Here is a 26,922-nt window from a genome sequence, read left to right on the forward strand (position 1 = left end):
CTTTCAACTGTTAAGTCTGTACCTTCACTTATTTTGCCCATTCCCCAACACCCCCCACTTTTGGCAACCAGCAACCTGTTCACTTTACATATGTGTGTGTATAAAGATTCCACATATAAGTGACATTATATAGTATTGGTCTCTGACTTATTTCATTTAATATAATGCCCTGAAGGTCCATCTATGTTGTTGCAAATGTCAGCAAATTTGCAAATGCGAATTTCTTTTTTTTTAATGGCTGAATAATATTCCTGTGCGCACACACACATGAATGTGTATTATACACATTTTCTTTATCCATTTAATTGTCGATAGACACTCAGGTTTGTTAGCATGTCCTGGCTATTGTCAATAATGCGGTAAGGAACATGGGGATTGCAGATATCTTTTCAAGATGGTGATCTCATTTCATTCATTTTTTTTAAATTTATTTTTTATTGGTGTTCAATTTGCCAACATATAGAATAACACCCAGTGCTCATCCCATCAAGTGACCGCCGCAGTGCCCGTCACCCAGTCACCCCCACCCCCCGCCCACCTCCCCTTTCACTTTCCCTTGTTCCTTTCCCAGAGTTAGGAGTCTCTCATGTTCTATCTCCCTTTCTGATATTTCCCACTCATTTTTCTCCTTTCCCCTTTATTCTCTTTCACTATTTTTTATATTCCCCAAATGAATGAGACCATATGTTTATCCTTCTCTGATTGACTTATTTGAGTCAGCATAATACCCTCCAGTTCCATCCACGTTGAAGCAAATGGTGGGTATTTGTCGTTTCTAATGGCTGAGTATTATTCCATTGTATACAAAGACCACATCTTTTTTATCCATCATCTTTCAATGGACACCGAGGCTCCTTCCACAGTTTGGCTATTGTGGACATTGCCGCTATAATCATCGGGGGTGCAGATGTCCCAGCGTTTCACAGCATCTGTAACTTTGGGGTAAATCCCCAGCAGTGCAACTGCTGGGTCGTAGGGCAGGTCTATTTTTAACTCTTTGAGGAACCTCCACACTCATTTCCTTCAGATAAATATCCAGAAGTAGAACTGCTGGATCAAATGGAAGGTCTGTTTTTAATTTTTTTGAGGAGACTCTATAGTGTTTTCCATAGTGGTTACGCCAATTTAAATCCTAATAGTATGCGAAGATTTCCTTTTCTTTATATCCTCACCAACATTAGTTATGTCTTGTCTTTTTGATGATAGCCATTGTAACAAGTGAGAAGTGATCTTTCATTGTGGTTTTGATTTGCATTTCCCTGGCAATCAGTGAAGCACCTTTACACGTACCTGTTGGCCATCTGTATGTCGTCTTTGGAAAAATGTTCGGGTCCTCTACCTATATTTTAATCAGATGGGTTTTTTCTTCTATTGAGTTGCAGTTCTTTATATATTTTGGATATTAACCTCTTATATACATTAATTTGCATATATTTTCTTATTCCATTGACTGTCTTTTCATTTTGTTAATCTTCTTTGCTGTACTGTTTGATATAGTCCCACCTATTTATTTTTTGCTTTTCTGTCTTTGCTTCTGATGTCAAATCCAAAAAAACCCACTGCTGACATAGATGTTAAGGAGCTTAACCTCTATGTTCTTTTTCTAGGAATGTTATGATTTTCAGGTCTTATGTTCAGGTCCTTAATCCATTTTTAGATTTTTGTGTAGGGTTAAGATAGTTGTCCAGTTTCATTCTTTTACATGTGGTTGTCCAATTTCCCCAACAGCATTTATTGAAGAGACTATATTCTTGGCTCCTGTGTTGTAAATTAGTTGTCCATATATGGTGGGTTTATTTTTGGGCACTCTATTCTGTTCTATTGATCTGTGTGTCTGTTTTTATGCTAACACATTACTGTCTTAATTACTGTAAGTTTTGTAATAGGTTTTGAAATTATGAAGCACAATGCCTCCAGCTTTGTTTTTCTTTCTCAAGACCGCTTTGGCTATTTGGAGTCTTTTGTGGTTCTACATACGAAGTTGGAAATTGTTTCTTTTGTATCTGTGAAAATGCCACTGGAATTTTGATAGAGATTACACTGACTTAGTAGATTATTTTGGGTATTATGTACATTTTAATTATTCTCTCAAATAGTCTAGTGCTAAGTAAGAGTATTAAGGTTAAATTACCTTGTAAGGTCATTTAAGGATGTAGATCCCTTTTCCCATGTTACTGACCTCATTGTCTGCCTCAGGCTGGCTCACCTTTACATTTGTTTCCACCATAATCTTTCCTACAAACTTGCTCCTTTTTCAGCATTTTCTATCATGGTAAAGAATACTAACATCTTCCAAGAAATGTGCAGACACCATGCAGTTTTTCTTGTTTACTTCCCGCATAATCAGTTACCAGGTTTTTAGACCAGACTATTCTTAACATTTTTTCAGCTGTCCTTACTACCACTACTCTCTTAGCTCGGGATTTTTACATAGAGATCCTAATTCAATAATCTCTTATCTTTTTTCACTTCTTACACCATTTCAATTCAGATTCCATACATCAATTTGGGTGATGTTTGTTAAAATCCAAGTCTGATCATACTAGCCAACTACCAAAAAACCTTACTGGCATCCTCACAGACGAGAACAAAGATAAATAGTATCACAAACAAGGCATAATCTCACTATTTACCTATTTAGTCCTATTTCTTCCTAGTGTATTTTGTAGCTCTATTGTTTTTTTTTTTTTTAAACCTTACCTTAATGCATCATGGTCTCTCTTTGTCCCTGTGACTTTTCTAACATTATTGCTTCTGTTTAGAATGATACCTTAATTCTCTATTAGATTCCTGGACACAAGTTTCAAAGATTCAGCTCAAGTGTCAATTGCTTTATGAATTATATTACAACTGCTTTATGAATTGTGCCTGAGGTTGTAATGGCATCCTTACTTATAACATTATCTCCTTGACCCACCAGGGCCATACCTGACCTTTTCCTTCAAATTCCTACTGTGTGCCACAGCCATCATAACACTTTAATGTGCTTGTTTTATGTATTTGTCTCCCTCCGTTAGACTAGAGTTTGCTTTCCTCTACTACAGAGGTTGAAAAGAAATTGAATCTGCAGACTGCCATAGAGCTACAGCTGGCCATCTGACACAAATTTAGCGTTTCCCATGGAGGGCTTTCCTTTTTCAGTAAAGTCCCAGGAGGACACAGTCCTTAGCTCTTTGCTCTTGTTCCTACCCCAAAACACAGACACAATGCCTGGTGGTTCAGCAGTCATTGTAACAATGAGCCCTGGGGAAGATAGAGAAGGGAGTGTGGGATGTTGATGACACAGCACATCCAGCTGCCCAGCCTTGGGTTGCACACCTCAGACCTCTGCTGAATCACTTTTTTGTTTAAATCACTATAGTAGGAATTTATGTTATAGCTGAACTCCAGTTCTCTTAATGCACTTACCATAGTCTGAATTGATGTTAAAAGACCTCTCCTCCAAATTAGGCTGGGTTCCATGAGGGCAGGGGTCTTACTATATTCATCTCTGTACTTTTAACACCTAGGATGATGCCTGGTATATAGCAGATGCTCAACAAAAATTTACATGTGGGTCACAATGCAAATGAGTATTAGTAACATCAATCCTACCCTTAGTTTTTCCTTTTAATGTAGGGCCTATCTTTTCTACCATTTTGTGTATACACATACCAAAGCACTATGTTTTTTTTTTTTTTTTTAAAGATTTTATTTATTTATTCATGAGAGGTATATATATATATATAGAGAGAGAGAGAGAGGCAGAGACACAGGCAGAGGGAGAAGCAGGCTCCATGCAGGGAGCCCGATGTGGGACTCGATCCCGGGTCTCCAGGATCACTCCTGGGGCAGAAGGCAAACGCTCAATCACTGAGCCACCCAGGCGTACCCCAAATCACTGTTTTAAAGAATACTGCAGGGGCGCCTGGGTGGCTCAGTAGATTAAGTATCTGCCTTCGGCTCAGGTCATGATCCTAGGGTCCTGGGATGGAGTCCCATGTCGGGCTCCCTGTTCAGTGGGGAGTCTGCTTCTCCCTCTCTCTCTGCCTCTCCCCTGGCTTGTGCTCTCTCTCACTCCCAAATAAGTAAAATCTTAAAAAAAATACCATAAAATATTTATTTTGAATCAAGTCATACATATTCTAGAACAATCCTGAGAAACTGCTCATTAAGTACTCTATTATCTCATGATTTGGGGTCATTTGTTTATAGTTCTATGGCAGTAGGATAAAATGCTCAGAACCTGGGAATTTTCAATTGTTTGAATATACATTTGAATATTGCCATTAGCATAGAACTTACACAATTCCATTTTGGAGTCTACTAAAAACAGTAACACTAGAAAAGTAATTCAAATACCTACATTTACACATGTTGTATAATGTTATTTACTATTACAGGATTTAACAGCGCATTTAACTTACATACTGATACAGAAGACACAATAAAGAATATTTCTGGGTACCCAATAGAATCTAATGCAATACTCAACACAGTAAATGTTAGGTTTCTTAAATTTTATAGCAGTTTTGAGTGTTTAACCCAATACTACAGATATGTCATCTCGTTTTATCATCATAGCAGCCCTGTAAAGTAGGCACTGTTATCTCTTTTTAACAGAGATTTAACTTAAGCTCAGAGAGGGTAAGAAACTTGCCCAAAATCAGTCAGCAGGTTAAAGAAACTAGAGCCTTCTCACTCTACATCTTGTGTTCCATGATTTTTGTTAAAAATGACCTATGGACTTCCCCCTAAAAACATTAGGATGAGACTCAGATTCTAGAATTTATTAACCTTAGGTATTTTCAACATTTTTGTGTCTCCTCCAGGAAAATGAAGAACCTTATACGATTTTGTATATAATGTGTCATCTGTTGGAATACATTCAAGCTAAAAACATTTTCAAAGATAACCACTTCCCTAAGTCTATTCAATGTTTGTAAAGTTTCTATTAAGTGTCAGACGTAGTTTTGATAAAGTTTTACTAGAACACAGTCCTCTCTCTCTTTTTTTTTTTTGGGGGGGGGGACCATATTGTTTATGGCTGCTTTTGTGCTATAAATCAAGTATAGGCATACCTCATTTTGATGTGGTTTGCTTTACCGGTGCTTCACGGATACTGGTTTGTTTGTTGTTGTTGTTATTGTAAACATTGAAGGTTTGTGGGAACCCTGGATCAAACAAGTCTATCAGTGCCATTTTTCCAATAGCATTTGCTTATTTCATGTCTCTGTGTCACATTTGGGTAATTCTTACAGTATTTCATACTTCTATATTTTGGTGATTTGTGATCATTTATCTTTGTTCTTACTGTAATTGTTCTGGGCGCCCATGAGTTGTGCCCACATAAGATGGTGAACTTAATCGATACATGATCTATGTATTCTGGTTGTTCCACTGGCTATTTCCCTCTCTCTCTCCCTCTTCTCCAAGTCTCCCTATTCCGAGACACAATAGGAAATTAGGCCAATTAATAACCCTACAGTGGCCTCTAAGTGTTCAGGTGAAAGGAAGAGTTAGCTGTAAAATGTGGTGATGTGAGATGATAAAATGCCTATGCGATGAGATGCAGTGAGGTGAATGACGTAGGCATGGCCATGCAGCATCAGGCTACTGCTGACCTTCTGAGGATAGTCAGGAGGAGGATCATCTGAATCTAGACTGTGGATGACCGACAGTAACTGCAACTGTGAAAAGCAAACTCTGGATGAGAGGGAACTATTATACTGGCTCTGTGCTGCAGAAAAGAAAGCTTATTAGGCTTACATGTTAAGGAACTTGCTCAAAACCACAAAGCTATTAAGCAGAACTAAGAACTAAACTGGGGAGTGGGGGAATGTGGCACCAAAGCTGCCAGTATATGTCTCTGACAAAAACTATTTAATTATGACTCCAGACTCAAAGATCTAAATGGGTAAAAACAACAAGCTTACAATGGGCATATCTATGTATGAGATTTGGGAAACATTTAAACAGTGTAAGAACTGGTTTCTTCATTATTTAGGTGATAAGATTGGTGGCTGTATGAATTCTGGCAATGCAGTTCCTTCTGAAAGTAGGTGAGAAAGGCACTGCTGAGTTCTTGGAGGGTCACCTGTCCTAAAAAGTTTTAAAACCAGACTTGCCTATGTATTGGGGTTCCGAGCTATGATAAAATCTGCACTTGAGAGGATGTAAAACCCCCAGGATGTTACTGGGGGGGGGGGGGGGCAGGGAGGAATTAGGAGTGTGAAAAATCATTCTACTTGCAAGCACATACTTGTTGATGCTGACAAGGTAACTTACAATCTTTGGATCTTATACATTGGAATCTCAGTTCAATCGGCAAAATCTACCACAGACACTGAGAATTTGACGATGCTGGTATTTGAGAGGGGTATTCAGTTTTTATCATTAATTGGCTGCTTGATTTTTTTAAAACAACACAAACATGTTTAGCAAAAACATCAATGTTATATAAAAGATGGTCTTCTAAAGTTTCTTAAACTGATTTTTTAAAGTATTTTTTACTCTTTAGAGCAATTATACATAAAACATTAATAGTTTGACTTTCTTTTTATAAGAAGAGATAGCTGAATAAGCCTTTTTTGCTGTCGCTCATTCATTTATTCTACTCAAAGAGGAGCAGACGTCTTACAGTTGTGTGAAAGAGCTATGAATCACTACAATTAGTGTTGCACAATCAGTGGTCACCTACTACTTTGTCGTACGGTTATAACACTTGCTAAGGAGACAGCTTCTTTGACACAGAGTGAAGCAGAGAAATAATGGAAAACAAAGCCCAGGTTTCTTTGGATTTGTTCCTCTCATGTATAGCTGACTGTGTTAAACATCACTAATAACAAATGACAGTGTATAATAACAATTTAAGCATGCTATAGGTTTGTAATCTAGGAAAACAGTAATTGCCATGTTTTAGAAGTTGGATTAAATTTTCAAATTCACAAGATTTTCATTCTCACATGCTAGGGTACAACTTTTTCTATTTACTTAAAAGAATTCTTGTTCTCACAGGAAGTCGAGTGGTCATTTTTAATAGCAGTATATACCTATACGGGGACAGAATATGAACACATACCAGAGTAGATGGCACAGGTTATCTACCTATGTTCCTTAACATCCTTTAAAAGAGGAACAGAAGTAAACATTTAAATATTTCCCTTTTCCCCACACTGGTTTATTTAGGAGTGCTTTTCCTTAGGATTAGGAAGAAAGGATACTTCTTAAAATCCAGTTACCAATTACATAAATTATAAGGCATTACATAAATTATAAGGAATTCTAATAAGTATCAATATAGAAATGATATGTCAGAACTATGTATGATAACAATATTATAGGAAATGTCTAACATGATAGTGTATTAATGCTATAGACAAACTTCTTTCAGAGAATTGTATCTTCAATCAGGCAAACTAGATTTAAGGTATCAAATTATGTGTATACCAAAAAATACATAGCTGTGAAAAAGAAATGAATTCTGGACTTAAAAGTCCACTGGCTAATAATAATATAATTCAAGAGAGTATCACTTCATGATTAACTCTTCTAAATAATGTATTTATGAAATGATGCTATTATTCAGGCATATAAGATTAGTTCAGTAATAATGAAAATTCCAGATCACTGTTCTATAAGCTCTTGTTCAGCTGCATTAATTGATAATAAAACTTTTCAACAAATAAGCAATAGCACAGATGAATAAAAGCATCCACAATGACAGATACATTCTCAACCATCATTTAGGAAGGATATCTTCCCACTAGGGCTAGAGGTTTAAAATGATGCGCTATAAATTCTAAACTATTCATGAGCTAAAACAGGAGTCTGCAAACTGTGACCAAGATGCTTGTTTTTTAAGTAAAGTTTTACAGGAACTCAGCAATGCTTATTTATTTCTGTCCTATGTCAGCTTTTTAAATTATAGTTGATACACAATGTGACATTAGTTTCAGGTATACAACATAGCAATTAGACAACCCTATATGTTATGGTTCGCTCACTGCAAGTATAGCTACCACCTGTCATCATAAAACCCTATTACAATGCCACAGACTCTATTTCTATGCTGTACCTTTTATCACTGTGACTTGTGCATTCCATACTTGAAGCCTATACTCCCATTCACCCATTTTGCCCATCCTCCTATCCCCTCTCCTCTGACAACCATCAGTTTGTTCTCTGTAATTATGGGTTTATCCTTTTTAGATTCCACATATAAGTGAAATCATATGGTATTTGTCTTTCTCTGATTTCACTTAATATTTCACAATAAATGTTGCTAAGGTCAATGTCAGATTACTATGGTTTTTTTTTTCTGGGAATTTTATTTCAGGTGAGTTTATATAAGAAAGTGGTCCAATTTTACTCTTTTGTTTGTTAATTGTGCACTTTACTCAGCAACATTTATTTTTCACTCAGGCAACATTCAACATTTATTGAAGACACTTTCTTTTCCTCATCGTATATTCTTGTCTCCTCTCTCACAGATTTATTGACCATATTAAACACAGGTTTGTTTCCAGGCTCTATTCTGTTCCGCCAAACAGAATGTGTGTATTTTTGGCTAGTTACCATACTGTTTCATTCATTATAGCTTTATAGTATGTATCTTGAAATCAGGGGTTGTGATGCCTCCAGCTTTGGTCTTTCTCAAAACTGCCTTGGCTATTCAGGTTTTTTTTTTTGTGTGTGTGTGTGTGTGTATGATTCCATACAAATTTCGGTATTTGTTCTAGTTTGTCTATGGAAGCTTTAGAGCTACAGTGGCAAAGTTATGCCAGCAACCACACGGCCTACAGTTATACACGACCCTTTAAGAAAAAGTGTGCCAACCTCTGGACTATAGCATATTTTTGTATCACCTTTTAAACATTCCTTTTATTATTGAAATTTCTTGGTTGAGATTTCTTTTAGGGCAAAAAACAAACAAACAAACAAACAAACAAAAACTCTTATTCAACTGAGAAAACTACAATTCAAATGATACATACTTAGTCTCTTTTGCTTTGATAAAAACAGGCTGAAGTCAATTAGGCTTGGTCTTTTTATTGACTGCTGTTTGGTCACCACTTCTCTACATAGATGTCTGTTTCACAGTTTTGCTTAGGCCTTTTCTTCCTCTGCTACATTTCCCAGGATGCTTCTTGAGCCTGTATTCTAACCTGTTTTATCTGTGTCCTTTCCCTTGTTTCTTCTCCCCAGTTTTATGCAATGTTTTACATGTACTCCTTTGATCACTTGCCTTCCATCTTATAAGATGGATCTAATTATTATTTAATAATTCTATAGTAGCTTGTTTTTTAAATGTTATTATTTTGTATTTTATTTTAAAACATTTTATTTATTCATGAGACACACACGCGCACGCGCGCACACACACACACACACACACACACACAGGCAGAGGGAGAAGCAGGCTCCATGCAGGGAGCCCGATGTGGGACTCGATCCCAGGCCTCCAGGATCATGCCCGCTGAGCCACCCAGGCTGCGCTGTTTCGTATTTTAATATTTCTTTAGATTCATATACTAATTTTTCTTTTTTTTTTTTTTAAATGATTTTATTTATTCATGAGATAGAGAGAGGCAGAGACATAGGCAGAGGGAGAAGCAGGCTCCATGCAGGGAGCCTGATGTGGGACTCGATCCCGGGACCCTGGGGTCACGCCCTGGGCTGAAGGTGGCACTAAACCGCTGAGCCACCCGGGCTGCCCGTCACATACTAATTTCTTGACTATGATCACTCTTTTTCTCTTTGAGTTTAATTTGTTTCTTCCTGAAGTGCATCCAAATCTTCACTTGTTTGTTGCTCAGGGTACTGACCACTTTCAGGCTTGGAGCAGCCCTGGATCACCTATCTTTTTTTTAACAATACTCTCTTGCTCATTTCAGGGAATGTTTTCTTCTTCAACCTCATCCCCTCTGCTTTCTGTGTCTCAAGGATTCAATAGATTTCTTCTCTAATGAACCCCTTCTTATATTTCAAAGAAAATACTGATTCATTTTAAAAACCTCTTTCCTGTCATAGGAAGGCAAAAAAGGGTAGGATACCATAGCATGTGCTCAGACCCCAATCTCGAAGTGGAAGTTCCACATTACTGATCTCTTATTATTAGTGCTAACTCAAAAAATTAGGCCAAATAACTTTTACCTACAGAAATATACACAACCTATTTCTCATAACTGTCCCTGACTCTATGATACGCAATCTTAAGTAGTAGAACGAACATGTACTTCTGAGTCATAATCATGGAACAAATCTCAATTCCATTATATTTTGTTTGACTATAGGTAGATACTTAGCCTCCCTAAGCCAAATTGTTTCTTTATCCATAATATGGAGATGACTATACCTATGTATTTGGGTTGACGGAAATTAAAGACGATTATATAAGCAAAGTGCTTAGTACATATTATGTTCTCTACAGATGTTAGTTTCTTCTTTTCTATGTGGACAATCAAAAATTAAATGTTTTAAATTCCCACTTGTATCATAAACTTCATCTTGTATTGCATTAAAATCAAAACAAAAACATGTCCAGTAAGCGCAGTTTGATTTTGTGTTTTTTTTTTTTTTTTCGCAGTTTGATTTTGAATAGTCTAGTAATCCTCTTTCTTTTGTTTTTGTGGCTCCCCACCATTAGTGGTGATCATATTGAGTTTTTAACTTTGTTTATTTTGGCTTTTTTTCCTATACTTACGGATATGCCAGCTGGATAATATATTAAAAATGTCAATTTGGTAAACTTCTCAAACTAAGTATTTTTAAAATGAATTCATAATAATCCATAAGGATTCTAACTTTTGATAAAAGGTAGAACCAGATTTCATAATACAAACATTGATTGCAACAACAACAAAAATACTCTGGAATAGCCTTGTTTTAACAACTAAGGATTTCTGAAAGAGTACAATCAATTTCCAAAAAAAATTTGGCTAACAAAACCATAGGGTATCCATTAAAGAAGCTTATGCAATAATAAAAAATCAAAGTAATTTTGAGAAAGCAGAACTAAATTTTACTATGCTGCTTTCATAAAGGTAAAACCCTTTCATCTAAAATAACAGCTCTGCATGGGTACAATTGATCTGCCATTAGCAGAGCCATCTCTGAATGTCACTTAACTTCAAAAAATCAAGGCTCAGACACAAATAAAAGGGCAGTATTACAGTCACAAGTAAAACAAAAAAAATAAGCTAGTTAAGAGTCAACTTACAACCAATAATGTAGCAACAGAGTACATAATTACAGGGACCCTTCTAAGAAAACATAGTAGGGCCTAATGCACATGCAAATTAAGGCAGAAGATTCTTTAAATAATGGAATCTAACAGTCACGTTTCAATGACCTGGAGCATCATGCTTTGGGACTTCTCCAGCATAATAATAACTTTTTTGTTTGTCCTGTGAGGAAAGAGAGGCTTATTGGAAGGAAATACAGAGTCTGATATATGACTAAAAAAAGCATGCTTGGGAGCATCTCATTTAATAAATGATCAGAGCCTAAGCTAAAAAGAATCCCATGGAGGTTTTTATTTTCAGAGAACAAAACCTTAGCTGGGTGGAAAAATATCAGGGAAAGAAAGAAAGGGGAGGAAAAGTTCTTTTATCTTTTATTCTGACTTACGAATTTATTTTTTGGGCTACAATTGACATATAACATTTGTATTAGTTTAAGGTACAGACCACAATGATTTGATACATATATACTCACAATGATTATCACAATAAAGTTAACATCTATCACACCTCAGATAGCTTTTTCTTGGATGAGAACTTTAAAGATTTACTCTCAACTATTTTCAAATATACACGACAGTATTATTACTGTTTCTTTTACTATACACTTATAGCAGATAGGTTGAGGTCAGGGGAACTAAGTCCATGCTGAGAAACAGAGCTGAGAAGCAAATAGAAATCAGATCCTGGTAATGCGGCATAAGCCCAGGGTCAGGCTGTGTGCCTCAGCTGTAGTTATGTGAGTCAACAAGATCTCTTTACTGTTTAAGCTATCGAAGCTGGGTTTAGTTACACACAATATAAAGAGTTCTAACTAATAAATACTGGAATTACACAAATTTCTAACAAACTGTAAATCAATACTTATAACCTGTGATAACCAGTTTTGAAAATGGTAAGCAAAAATATTCTCCCGGATGAAGTGATCCAGTGGTTTTCAAAGGTACTTACCACAGATTCTGGATTCATCACAGTGACCAAGAATAATACTTTCATTTGTTTTGGCTTTGGCAGAACCACATCATTCATATCAGTATAATGTGTAGTACCTAAAATTACTACTGCTATATACCCCCTCTCCCAAAATAAAAACCCACCGCAAACCAATGACCACCACACACTTAAAGAAATTCAGTAATAAGTGCTTAACATGCAGCTATGGGTAAAAAAATTCCTAGTTTTAGATACCCTAAATTAACTGCTTTCAGAATAGTTTCTTTAAGAAATTATCAATAAAGTGTAAGAGACAAATGTGCTAGCCTTCTTTCCTAAATGAGTTAGCCTATGAAGCATAAAATTCTCTTCAGACTTAGTTAATATAAAAGCTACCATTTATTGAACATTTATATGTCAGGAACTGTGGCAAAATGCTTTGTATACATTTACTCATTTACTTTCTGTATCGTTCTTTAGCAGGACTTCTATTTTAAAACCCCAAGTAAAGTGCTATAAACAATATTTTCTAGATTATGCCATGAAATGATACGCTTGGGATTAATACTAGTGCCTTATTTTATTAAGATTTCTTGTCTTCCATCATTTGCAGGTTCCAGCTCATACAGCCAGAATGGTTACAACTGACTGGTTTGTTGAGACTGGAATTTGAACTCCATTTAAGAGTTAACACTAGAAAATTAGAACTTACCAGGACCTGAAGCATATCAAGATGACTTATCTACAGAAAACTGCCTCTAATCATCTCACTCAGTATGTGCTACAGAAAATTAAACTTACAAATTCCATAGTAGGGATACTCAAAGTGTGTTGTGAATGTGGTACCAGTCTGCAAATTGTTAGTAGTCCAGGACAACATTTTCTACATCATTAAGTATAATGCTTAGTTCAGCTAACTTGTTTTTTCATAGCAAGACATTTTTGATGAAGGAGACTGGAATGATTTATATTCTAGCCCAAACTACTCTTTACTCATTATGAACTGGTAACAGTTTTTGGACCAGCTATTTAAAATAACACTTGCTCTAAACCTTGGTTTTAAATATTGCCTCCATTTTTTTTTGTCCCTGATGCCACACACAATTTAAATGACATCCAAACACCTAGCTTAAACAGAGTAATGGAAAAAACAATAAAAATTAGCAACTTAGTACCAAAAACAACAGGATACCTAGAAATCTTGAAGCTATAAAACTGATGAAAGAAATTGAAGATGACACAACAAAATGACAAGACATCCCATGCTCATGGATTGGAAGAACAAATATTGTTACAATGTCTATACTACCCAGAGCAATCTGCATATTTAATGCAATTCCTGTCAAAGTACCAACAGCATTATTCACAAAGCTTGAACAAAGAATCCATCCACAATTCTGGACTTCAAGTTATATTACAGAGTTGGAGTAGCCAAAACAGTACCATATTGGCTCCAAAATAGACACACAGATCAATGAAACAAAAGAAAATGCAGAAATGAACCCACAACAATATGGTCAATTAATCTGCGACAAAGCAGAAAAGAATATCCAAAGGGAAAAAGATAGTGTTTTTAACAAATGGTGTTAGAAAAACTGGACAGCAACATGCAAAAGAAAGAAACTGGACTACTTTCTTATACCATTCACAAAAATAAATTCAAAATGGATGAAAGACTTAAATGTGAGACCTCAAACCATAAAAATCCTAAAGGAGAACACAGGCAGTAACTTCTTTGACACCAGCCATAGCAACTTTCTAGAAATGTCTAGAAATGAGGCAAGGGAAACAAAAGCAAAAATAAACTATTGGGACTACATTAAAAAGTTTCTGCACAGCAAAGGACACCAGCAACAAAACTAAAAGGCAATCTATAGGATGGGAGAAGATATTTACAAATGACATTATCTGATAAAGAACTTATAAAACCTAAACCTCAAAAAACAAATAATCTAACTAAAAATGTACAGAAGACATGAGCTGACAATTTTCCAAAGAAAATATCCAGATAGCCAACTAACACATGAGAAGATATTTAACAGTACCCATCATCAGGGAAATGCAAATCAAAACTACAATGAGGTAACACCTCACACCTGTCAGAAAGGCTAAAAGAAACAACAGCTGTTGGCAAGGATGTGGAGAAAGGAGAACTCTGAAGCACTGTTAGTAGGAATGTAGACTGGTGCAGCCCCTCTGGAAAACAGTACAGAGGTTCCTCAAAAAGTTAAAAATACAACTACCCTATTATTCATCAATTGCACTACTAGGTATTTACCTAAAGCATACAAAAACACTAATTCACAGGGATACACACCCCAATGTTTACAGTGGCATTATCTACCATAGCTGAATTATGCAAGCAGTACAAGTGTCCATGATGAGTGGCTAAGGAGGAAGTGGTGTGCATGCGCACACACACGCTGGAATATTACTCAGCCATAAAATAGAATGAAGTCTTGCCATCTGCAACAGCATAGATGGAGTTAGAGAGTATTATGCTAAGCGAAATGAGTCAGAGAAAGACAAATACCATACAATCTCACTCATATGTGGAATTCAAGAAACAAAACAAATGAGCAAAGGGGAGTGAGGGGGAAGAGGCAAACCAAGAAAAAGACGCTTAACTACAGAGAACAAACTGATGGGTACCAGAAGGGAGGGTGGGCAGATGGGTAAAATAAGTGATAGGGATGAGGGAGTGCATTTGTTGTGATAAGCAACAGGTGTTGTAAGCAAGTATTGTATGCACTGTATTGTATGCCTTAAATTAATATTATGCTGTATGTTAACTGGAATTTTAAATAAAAACCTAAAAAAAAAATTAACAATTGACCTTACCTTTGACAGAAGCAATTTCACACAGGAGACATGACCTTCATAGACAGCAGACAGAAGAGGGGTAATATGATGTTTATCTGGAGCCTATGAAAGGAGATAAAAAAAAAAAAACCCACTTTATTTTTCATTTCTTCTTTCTAGATTTATTTAGATAACTATCAATGTATCCCTATTTGCCTTGTTATACAAAATCGCTTCACAGCTACAAGTTTCTAGCCACTTAGCTGCCAAGGCCCAAGCCCATAGCAGTGTCTCCTTGGGTTGTTCAGCACAGTGAAGCAAAGGGCGCAGGACTCTGGCCTTGGCTCAAACCTTGGCTCTGACACTTACTGTGTTGCCTAGTATTTAACTTTGAACCCCAAGTCCTCAATACTGTAGGGATGCCAGTGAGGTCCAGGAAGGGAAGAGTAGATGGAAATTAGCCGCTGAAGAGGTAAAAAGACTGCCACAATGGGGCCAGGTGACACGGTGTCCCCCTGAAATGTGTAGAGTGGATCTTACTTGCTGTCATGGTTGCTTAAACATTTTTCCAAAACTCTGAAAAGCTATAAAAGGCGAGAGCCAGGAGAGAATTACTCCTGTTTGACCATCTGCCTATTGACCTTTGTCCAAAACTCCAGTTTGGATTTATCCTATGACTGCAGAGTCCTATCCTCCACTGCATGATAACCATTTACTACCCATACATAGTTTTAAAACGTTTGTTCTGCTTATTTAAAAAAAGAAAATCCCAACTATATATTTCTAAGTTACAGGAAATTTGGTATAATTTCAGACTGTTTTCTATAGACTTGTAAAATAATATAATGACCCAATGCATACAACAGGAATTTTTTTCTAAAATGACAATGTTCTTTACATACATTAATATCTGCTCCTTTCAGCAGCAGAAATTCCAGGATTTCAAGCTGCCCACAGTCTGCTGCATAATGAAGAGGCTTTCTTCCACCTTCTAGTGTCCGGTTGACATCTTCTCCCTTATAAGAGAAGCCAAATGAAATGATATTCAGATGGATGGTAGACTGAAGATGGGACATGAGATACCTGGTAGTTTTACTTTCTTAAAAGTCTAGGAGGGTCATGAAACAATATTTCTTGCAAACTGAAGTGACCAAGAAGTTGAAATTAAATTCTGCACAATAGCAGATATGCAGTATGAAGGTAATTTGATCATGATCAAACTGAAAACAATAGACAATAATGCTGCCATGAAATATGTTACTGTGCTCTGTTTCTACGGAGTTCAGTCAGCATAATGTCAAGATGTGGCCACAAAAGACTGGTAAATTACCGATTTTATGCCAATCATAGGACATGTACTGTAATTCAAGGAAAGCATCACTACTTTAATGGACACAGACATCATTGTCTCGAGGTAGTTAGTAATGCTACTAAGAATCATTTCATTCAACATTTACTAAAGCCTTGCTATATGACAGGCACTGTGCACAGAAGACAAAGGTGAACCAAATCAGACAGAGCTTCTGATTGCATGGAGCTTACCATCTAGTCTGGGAAGGCAGATACTAAATCAACCACATAATTAAACAATGTCAAACAACGGCTATAAAGGAAAGGAACTCAGTACTATACAAATACTTATCAGAAGAACAGGGCTTAATCTTGGCGATGGATGGGGAGTGGGTCATGTTAGAAAATGAACTTAAGGCCTCAAAAAAAGTTTGCATTCATGGAGAATTAACAGATTCTAACAATAACGAATACAACAAGCCTCTTTACTGACCAGCTACTATGGGTTCGGCACTGCTATACACAAAATCTCTAATCTTTAAGCCAACCTAGAAGGAGAAAATCTCCATTTAATAAATGAAAAGTCTGAAGCTAAAAGAGATTAAATAACTTTTTTAATGTGGCTTAGTCACAAGGGAGATCTAAACTTATTCTCTTTCTATACCACCATGTTGCCTTCAATTCAGTATTTGCCCTTTCTCAAGGAAAGTTCTGATTTTAGAGTAGCAACATGTTTGAAGAAACTTATTTTCATAACTACTATACTATCCACTTACCTTGGTTTGGTCAACTCATCAAGCCATATTCTGAATCAAGATGTTCAGAACCATATCATTCCATGTCCATGCCAAGCTGATCTTTCAAACATATTTTTTTTTTAGATTTATTTATTCATGAGAGAGAGAGAGAGAGAGAGAGAGAGGCAGAGGGAGAAGCAGGCTCCATGTATGGAGCCTGATGCAGGACTCCATCCCAGGTCACCAGGATCAGGCCCTGGGCTGAAGGCGGCACTAAACCGCTGAGCCCCCCACCCCGGGCTGTCCTTTCAAAGGTATTCTATATGGATATAGAAGAAAGGTGTAGGGGATCCTAGGGGATCCCTAGGTGGCTCAGTGGTTTGGCGCCTGCCTTCGGCCCGGGGTGTGATCCTGGAGTCCCATGATCGGGTCGGGTCCCATGTCGGGCTCCCTGCATGGAGCCTGCTTCTCCCTCTGCCTGTGTCTCTGCCTCTCTCTCTTATCTCATCAATAAATAAAATCTTAAAAAAAAAAAAAAAAAGAAGAAAGGTGTACAACATGCTTAAAGCCACTGGAGACTGGGTTGGAGCTCCTCCCTCTCTATTACTTACTTGTGAAGACTTTAGACTGGTTACTTTCCAAATCTGTTTCCTTATCTGTATAATGGGAATAAAAATGCTTAGACCTCACAAGGTTTTACCTTACCATTAAAAGATACTCCATGCAAAGTCCTTAACATAGTTCTGACACAAGGTAACATGTTTAATAAAGGTTAACTATTATTTCTGTGGATCCCTGATGTTGGTTTATACTAACACTATAAGACTATCCAAAACTGAGTCAGCAGATTTCTATGTAATGGTTGAAATTTAAAGGTATGACTTAATGTAATATACTTGCTATTCAGAAACAAATTTAAATAGTAGGGGCAATTTGGTGTGCCACATTTTTTTTTTTAATTTTTTTTTTTTTTTTTTTTTTGGTGTGCCACTTTAGCCTTTATTCACGACTGCACAAATGAGAGGCTCTGAGGCAAAGAGAGATACTGCTTCAGCAAATCTCAAATAAAACTAGTTTTCCTTCTACTATTATTATTTCCTTTCCATTAATATTAACTGGAGAGCACTAACTGGATAGGTCTTTTCAGTGAGAAAAGCAAAGTATTGTTTGTAGTAAGTAATCAGTAAGATGGCTTTGTCAAAAAGACATTTTCCTGAATCAAAACAAGTGGCACCTTCCTTCCCCACTTTGTGTAAGTATGGAAAATGCATATGAAATGGAGTTGTGAGTATAAACTTTCTCCTTTATCCCTGCAGACACTGCCTTTACAGTTTATTTTAGCAGATTAAAAAAATGACAATGACAATACGACAAAGGCCTTGTATGATGGACAGGAAAGATAGGATCCTCTTCTGTGGAACCTTAGCAAAAGTTGTACTTAACAGAGAAACTTATAGTACTAAAAGACCTGTACTGGAAAAGCAGAAAGGCCTCAAAATAATGATTTTTGAACTTTCACCTTAAGAAACCAGAAAGTATTAAAACACACCCACACACCAACCTAGAGTATTTTGCTTTGCAAAATAAATTAGCTGGAGAAAGACATATACCATATGATTTCACTCATATGTGGAATTTAAGAAACAACAAAAAACAGAGTATAAGGTTAACAGAGAGAGAGAGACAGAGACAGAGACAGAGACACGTGAACCAAGAAACAGACCCTTAACTAGAGAACTGATGGTTACCAGAGGGGAGATGGGTGGGGGATGAGTAAAACAGGTGATGTGGAGTAAGGACCCACACTTAGGATGAGCACCTGGTGATGTATGGAAGTGCTGACTCTATATATACTGTACACTGAAACTAATATTACACTGTATGCTTACTGGAATTTAAATAAAAACTTGGAAAAATAAACTAAGGAGAAAAAAAAAGGTATATGGATATCTCTGTACCTTCTCCTCAGTTTTGCTGTGAACCTAAATATGTACCAAAAAAACCCTTTATTTTTATTGATTTTTAAGATTTATTTATTCATGAGAGAGTTAGAGACACAGGTAGAGGGAGAAACAGGTTCCCTGTGGGAAGCTGATGGGGAACCTGATCCCAGGATCACACCTGAGCCAAAGGCAGATGCTCAACCACTGAACCACCCGGGTGTCCCTAAAGTTTATTTTTAAAAAGCCAACTTAAATTCTGTCTTAATTAACTTAATTAAGTTAACTTAAAGTAAGCCAGATAGAAGAATAAAGAGCAGGAACCCATGAAATGGGAAAAAGAAAAGTACTAGAAATCAAAAGCTGATTTTCCAGAATCAATACAATTGATAAATCCCTAACCAGAGTGATCAGAAAAAGAGTGAGAACACAAGGTGTTAACATCAGACTTTCCGGATTACCTTCCCACAAAGAAACTCCCAGGCCCTGGAGAGCAACACTGGTAAATTTTAACAAACATTTATGAAAAAAGAGTAATACCAATTCTTTCCAGAAGACAGGAAGTATTTAAATTCATTTTATGAGGTCAAGATTACTCTGTCCCAAAATGTGACAAAGATGATAAAAATACGTACAATACAACAAAACAAAAGAATGCTACAGGCTAATATCCCTCATGAACACAAATCCTAAACAAAATTTTAGCAAAATTTTTGAACCCAAAAATATATATAAAAAGAATATCACCATGACCAAAAGGAGTTTATCCCAAGAATACAAAGTTGGTTAAATATTTGAAAAAAGTCAACATAATATATCATGTCAACAAACTAAAAAAGAAAAACCGTATCATCTCAGTAGATGAAAAACAATCTGACAAAACCCTATGTCCTTCCTGATAAAAGCTCAGCAAATTACACCTAATAAGGGGCTTACACCGAAAAGCCCAACCACAACTATCATAGTACATTGGTGACATATCGAACGTTTTGCCCCTAAAAATCAGGAACAACACATCTCTGTTCCTACCAATTCTACTCAACACTGTACTAGAAGCTCTAACCAGTGCAATTAAGGGGGGGGGGGGGAGTACTTACTTTTTTAATAGAAAGAAGTAAAATTGTTTTTATTTGCAGGTGACATTCTCATCTATGCAGGAAATCCTATGGACTCTACCAAAAGCTGCTACAACTAATAAGTAACCTCAGCAGTGTTTCAGGAGAAAACAATACATAAAATCAAATGCATGTATATATATATATATTTTTTTTTCATATAGATGCTCAGTATTATTTACAAGAGCATCCAAAGATATGAAATATTTAGTGATAAATTAATAAAAACATGAAACACCTATACACTGAAAACTACTAAAAATTGTTGAAATTAGAGAGGACCTAAAGAAACAGATATACCCGTTTGTGGGTTTGAAGATTCAAGACTGTAAAGACGTCAATTCTCCCTAAACTGATGTGTAGATTCATTGCAATACCAATCAAAACCACAGCAGGTTTTTAAGGAACTCACAAACTGACCCTAAATTCAATCTCGAAATGCAAAGAATCTAGACTAAGTAAAACCACTTTGAAAAAAAACAAGTTGGAAGGCCAGGACTACAAGTTGGAAGGCCAGGACTACTGGATTTCAATTACTAGAAACTGAAAAAAAAAAAAATCAAGAAAGTATAGTTTTGGCATAAAATGCTAAAATATGCAAACTTTTATCAGTAATGCATAGTGAAAGAAAGATCAGTGGATGCCTGGGAGGAAGGGAGGGGCTATAGGAGAGAGAGGCTACAAAGGAACAGGGAAGGTAACAGATGTGTTCATTATCTTGATTATGGTGGTGATTTCACAGGTGTTTTTCACATGCCAAAACTTACCAAATTGTACACTTTAAATATCTGCGGTTTGTATTTCAATTATATCTCAGGAACAGATTTTCCTGAAATCAAATCTCTGTGGCTCTATTCTTACAAAATGGATTGCTAACAAAGTCATATTTGAGATAAGAGGAGGGCAGGGGTGACTAACAATCTTCATGGGAGACTTAAGGAGCAAAAGCTAGTTGAGGTCAGGTTCCTTCACTGCTAGTGCTGAAGGAAAAGCTTTTGCCTTCTATATCCTATACCTCAACTAACTACGTGGAACCAGAGTTTTAAAGTGGGATGAGAAAGGATCAGTGTGACCTCAACCAGTTGGGTGAGCGTTAGAGATCAAAACAATTGTATGAATTGCTGGGAAAAAACCTCCTTATTAATATCCCAACTTCTAGCACTATTTTGCCCAACTCTATTCTTTACTCTGCCAACTACATGGAACTTGCTAAACACAAAATGTGATCACATCATTCCCTTTTAAAAAGTCTCCTAATGGCTATTCATTGGAGTGGTCTATCATCTGATGACTACCCTTACAATTTCATTTCTCACAGCATTCCTACCCCAGCACTACCCCCACCCCATCCTTTTAGTTAACTCCTACTAATCCTTTAGAAGCAGGCTTTAATACAATTTCTCATGGAAAGTCATCTTTAACCACCTCAGCTGAGTAATGTGAGCCTTGCAGGTGTGCCCAAAGCACCATGCATTTCCTGGAGTCCTGACATTTAGCACTCTGTACTCAAATTGCATGTATCTGTATTCTCTATGAAAGGCCAGGCACCATGTATCTATTATTTACTTTTGCATCTCCAATGCCAAGTATAGTTTGTGACATATAGTAAATGTTAATACGATAAAGCTGTTGGCTGAAGAAATGGAGAGGTTGCTCAAGTAATAGATTTGGAAGTAAGCCATACAGGACACCTTCCATTTCAAGTAAACATGGGTAATATACTTTAGTTATCTGGTAATAGCAGTAACTTGAGGTCAATGGTGTGTTTACTGATGTAGGGAATTTGAATGACAATTTCAACAGGTTTTCAGTGGTTCTGATAGGTGGTAACTGCAGTAATGGTGATGAAATAGGGAAGGAAGATAGTGCTCTATCTAGTTCCTTTCTTCCTACGCTCTGCCCATATTCTAAGCATTAGTGACATCATCATAGTGGACATTAGACACCTATTCTGTAATCTTGATTCTAACTTAATGAAACATTACCAGTACAGAGAAAAATCTAACCCTAATTTTGTCTTCCAGATTCTGGGATTAAAGAAAGATGTACAATCTCCAGGGGTCCCTTAGCATTACGTGCCATGTTTTCCCTTTTCTCTTGCTTTTCCACATGCCACAGAGACTATTTTAAAGTTACTTCCACTTTTTATAGACTTAAGACTTCTCTATCTCTTCCTTCCCTTTCGATCTCAGCAGATAATCTCATCATACCCTCTCTACACAGAAGACTGCTTCAGACAGCCACTCCCTCTGGAACTTCCCTCCACCACGCTTTCCTACAACCAACAAATCCTCTCCTCCTATCTGAAGCCAAACTCTCACCTGTTTTAGATATCATTTTTTCTTGCTTTCTTAGAAAGCTTACTCCTTTGTTTATCCCTTTTCTTTGTTTTCAACCTCTACTGCTCTACTGGTTCCTTTTCATCAGTACATGCCATGCACAACTTTTCCACTAAATAAGCCAACTGCAACACAACAACCTCTCTTTAGACCCATCCTCAGACCTTTTAGTTACTGTTCTCCCTCCTCCCTTTAATGGCTAACTTTTCCAAAAGCACTGTCCATATTTGCTATCTCCAATTTCTCACCTTTTGTTCTGACTTCTACCCTCAACACTAAACCATACCCATTTTTGCTGAGGTCAATGACTTCATGTTGCAAAATGCGAAGGTTGTCTCAGTCCTCACCTTAATTGGCTTAGAAAGTGACAAAGTCCATCACTTATTTTTTTAAACATATGCTCTTCTCTTGGCTTCAGTGACATTACATTATTGACTATCGCTTCTGTTTCCTCTCCTGACTTATTCATGTCCACCAGGTGTTTAAAACAAATTTTGGAAATCTTGGTTATGATTCCAGATTTTCATTATATATAATTTAAACAGCTGATAAGTTTAGTCATCCTCATACAGTCCTCTAGTAATATCTACATTGAAATACCTTGACTATAAATTTTTTTTGGAATAACAAATGCTTCCTTAGGGATAAAGTACACATATGTTTTTTAAAGATATCACTATACAGTAACATTGTATGTTTTTGAGAATGTTTCTCTTCATGATGTGTGTAAATAATCATGCAGGTCATAAATGACTGCACACAGCTTCTCTTTGCTATGTACAGCTGAAGTAACACAGACTGACAAATCTAATTTGTCATCACATCAAGGCTTGCCTAGTTTCATCTTTCTCTTTTAACAGAGTAATTTATCCAGTTTCATTTTACTTTCCTTTATTGCAACATGAAGCCTGTTGGTTGTTAAATACACAACACAGATTTTTAAGGTGTTTTTAAGCTATCCTTATTTTTTTCAAATATGGCATATTCCAGATACGTAATATAGTAGGTATTATAAACTCGACAATATTTTCTGGTGAGCAGTTTAAATTAAACACACTCTATCCAGGACTACTGCAGTGACTATGAAATACTTCAGGACGGGTTGACTCTTGTGCCTATCCAATAAGGGGGTTAGATTATGATGGGAGAAGAAAGTCTATGTGAAATTCTAAATCAAATGGAACCGAAGAAGAGTTGTAAAATTACTCTATTTTAACAACTGCAGACTACCTTCTCTGGCTCTTCTCTGGTCCTAATCAGAATTATTCTTAGAATTAAAAAAAAGAAAGTGATAATGCACAACGAGTTTACAATAATAAGTCAGTGAGTTCTATGTTAAGGGGAGAACTGAATAAACAATATCATTTATTCCAATGTTGAAGCATGATGACATTTTAGGGTTGGACACTGGACAGTTTTCCAACTTTTTGAAAATTAAATGACATTACTGGCATTTATGAGAGCTAGTTATGCTTCAATTCTCAAGTACCATTGTTCTCAATAACAAAGAGCCTCAGCTATACTGGTAAATTCTTGTCTGACTAGAAAATTATTGGTGTAATGGTCTAGTTCTATCTTTAATATCAATAAATCAGCTAGTATTTACTAAGAAGCCATGTTCCTCGCATTGTACTGGGCATGCTAATGGTACACAAAAGTGAAATTGCGGGTCTGTGTCTACCTTAGGAGTCAGAGACTACATCTTCTACTTCTTTTATTGCTGCCACAATGCCAAATATGGTACTTCTAAACCTCAATAATAATTTGTGATTGCTAACTGATTATGTTATTTTATGTTATAAAATATTATATTAAGACAACAATATTCATTAAGGTGGTCCGGAGAGTATGGGTGAATATAGCACATGTGTACCTAAGAGAGTATGCCTGGAGAAATTAATTATTATGGTATATGGATTTCTCAAGGAGTTTCCTCCCGAAAATCCAAGAAATGTTATTTGGAAACCTCCTACCACATGACATGGTTGTGGGGCTTCGCTGAAATAATGTAAGGTGCCTGGCACATAGTGAGCACTCAATAATGCCAAATGCTCCTCTTAATATTAACAGAGGCTTCAATGGTTGTCATCTGAATTAACCTTCTACTCAACTTCTCCACATTCAACAATTCAACAAATGTGAATCAAGTCAATCAATGTTCCTAAGAAGTAAGACCGATCACACTTCTCCTTCACTCAAAAAATTTCAACTGCTCCCTTTTGTTGAACAGAGAATCCTCATCATGATGCTCAAGTTATCTTCACTTTAACACCAACTTACCATTCTGGCCATTTTACCTCATATGCATTACCTCATATGCACACTGTTTCCAACACATCAGTGCTTTCCCACTTCTGAGAAACTTCACATCATTGCCTGTCTTTGTCATGGTTCCCCCACTTCCATTCATGTCTTGATCTACTGAAATTCCACTTATTCCCTGAGATCTATTTTCTCTGTTAAACTTTTACTTGACACTCTTTTTATCCCCCTGATACTCTGGATATATAATTCCCTGCTTTGAATCCTCATAGTTCTTGTTTATGTCTCTTACTCTATTTCACCTTTTATCAATTAGGCATTTGTTATTTATGTACTTCAATAAAAACTCCATTAAAAAAAGAACAGTGCCTTACTTATATATACCGCCTATGATATCTATGGGTGACTTGTTCCAACAGTCCAATTTAATGAATTAGTGCAGTCATTTATACTATCTTTGTCACACTATGGAACAAAGTGTGCTGCTTTGTTGCTTACCATAACTATCACTCCATAAACAGATATTTCAAAAATGTTATTGGTGTGTCTGAACATCATAAAGTCTTAGTGTTGGAAAGGACTCTGAGTGTCATCCAACCCAACCACTCCCTCTGTGTTTGAATCCTTGCTTGTATACGATATCCAACCTAGAATTGAACCTTTAATGAAAGGCAACAAGATCTTACTATCACCTCATTCTTACTTTAAATGCTAGAAAATCCACTGTTTACCAGTTCTGTGTTCTACCCCTTGGGAACACATGGAATAAGCAGTCCCTATTTTCATGTTAGGTTACCAATTATGTTTAGCAGCCACATCACATTATAAGATGAAATCTTTTTTGATGATTTGCTATTCTCCTGAACTTCAATTACTGATTTTCTGAGTAAACATGTAGAGCCATTACATTAATGGCTATTAAATTTCAACTTATAATGGTCATCTTATTTTTCCAGGCTGCCAATTTCTTTCTAGATTAAAAGGAATGTGTTAGTTCTGATCCCCAACCTCCCTCTAGTTGTACCTCATGTATCTTCATTATGGTGATCTAAGACATTTATTAGAAAGTAAGAAAAGATGAGAATGAGCCCCACCAGAATTTAGGAAACTTCCTTCAGTTCACTACATAAAGAAATAGGTAGTATATCTGGGTACTACCATTCAAACAGTCTTGAATCTAGTTCATTACATTCTTATCCAACCATCCTTTACCATCATTCCCCCAAGCATAACATTAAAACATAAAAATTTCAATGAAATGATTAAGATTTCCTTTATCTGATGGTCTAGGAACTGAAAAAAAAAAAAAAACAAAAAACAAAAAAAAAACAAAAACAACCAAACAAACAAACCAAACAAACAAACAAAAAAACGGGGGGGGGGGGGGAATTAGCACAGCAGGATTTATTTCTAATTGATCTCTTCCTATGTGTTACAAACCACCCCATGGCCACCATGAATACATTTACATTTAAAAAGTAATATGTTCATTAAATAAGATTTGGAAAATAAGAGATTTTTCTTCTATACAGTCCTGCCATCTAAAATACAACCATTAAAAAAAAATACAACCATTATTACTACCTTGCTGTATTTCTGCTTAATTTTCTCAATGAAAGTAGTTACTTAAAAAATTATCATCACACTAATTATTTAACATTGAGATATCTTGTGCCATTCTTGAAAGCTTCATAATATTCTGTCAAGGTGTGCCATAGTTTACCTAAATACTCTCCTAATTCTGGACACATAGATTAATACCAAATACCCTGTACCATTAAAGTTCTTATTTTATAGAACATACAATATCATATATCTCATCAATTCCAAAGCATAGCCTTTTCCTATATTTTAACATCTCTGAAATGGGGTCACAAAATGGGGTGGGGGGCTTACCACTTGCCTTGATGAAAGGGGGAAGGTCACCCTATGGGTTGATTATGTGCTTTGGAAAAACACTACCAGTCATTGACTATGCCTGGCTTTGCTATGGAAACTAAAATATGACTGGGTCAAAATGCTAAAATGTGCAGTACAGAATTAGATTATCCTGAAGCTGGAGAACACAAAATTGTGAAATACACTGAAAGTAACACCTGCTCACATTACTCTCATGGAAAATGGGTGAGTGTGCCATCAATTCTAGTTCAGAAACTAAATAGAATATTTCATATTTTAATAATGTAATAAAGATATTAGATAAGTTAAAGCCAGTAGGAACTCATTAAATCTTAATGCTAACACTAAATGTCTGGAAGTTCTCACTTCATCTGAATTGTGTC

The 26,922-nt window shown here is 36.3% G+C and overlaps 1 protein-coding gene across 1 annotated transcript in view; it reads right to left on the minus strand.

The window, feature by feature from the left end:
* The window catches only part of MTPN (myotrophin), a 56,131-nt gene that overhangs the window by 6,273 nt on the left and 22,936 nt on the right, over positions 1–26,922 (minus strand). Inside the window, exons 2-3 of the mRNA XM_077850060.1 lie at positions 15,860–15,973; positions 14,997–15,080 (exon numbers count right to left, since the gene is read on the minus strand). Of these exons, the coding sequence (XP_077706186.1) occupies positions 14,997–15,080; positions 15,860–15,973 (198 nt within the window). The remainder of the gene's footprint in view (positions 1–14,996; positions 15,081–15,859; positions 15,974–26,922) is intronic.

This window comes from Canis aureus, chromosome 15 (assembly GCF_053574225.1).
Source record: "Canis aureus isolate CA01 chromosome 15, VMU_Caureus_v.1.0, whole genome shotgun sequence".
Lineage (NCBI taxonomy): Eukaryota > Metazoa > Chordata > Mammalia > Carnivora > Canidae > Canis > Canis aureus.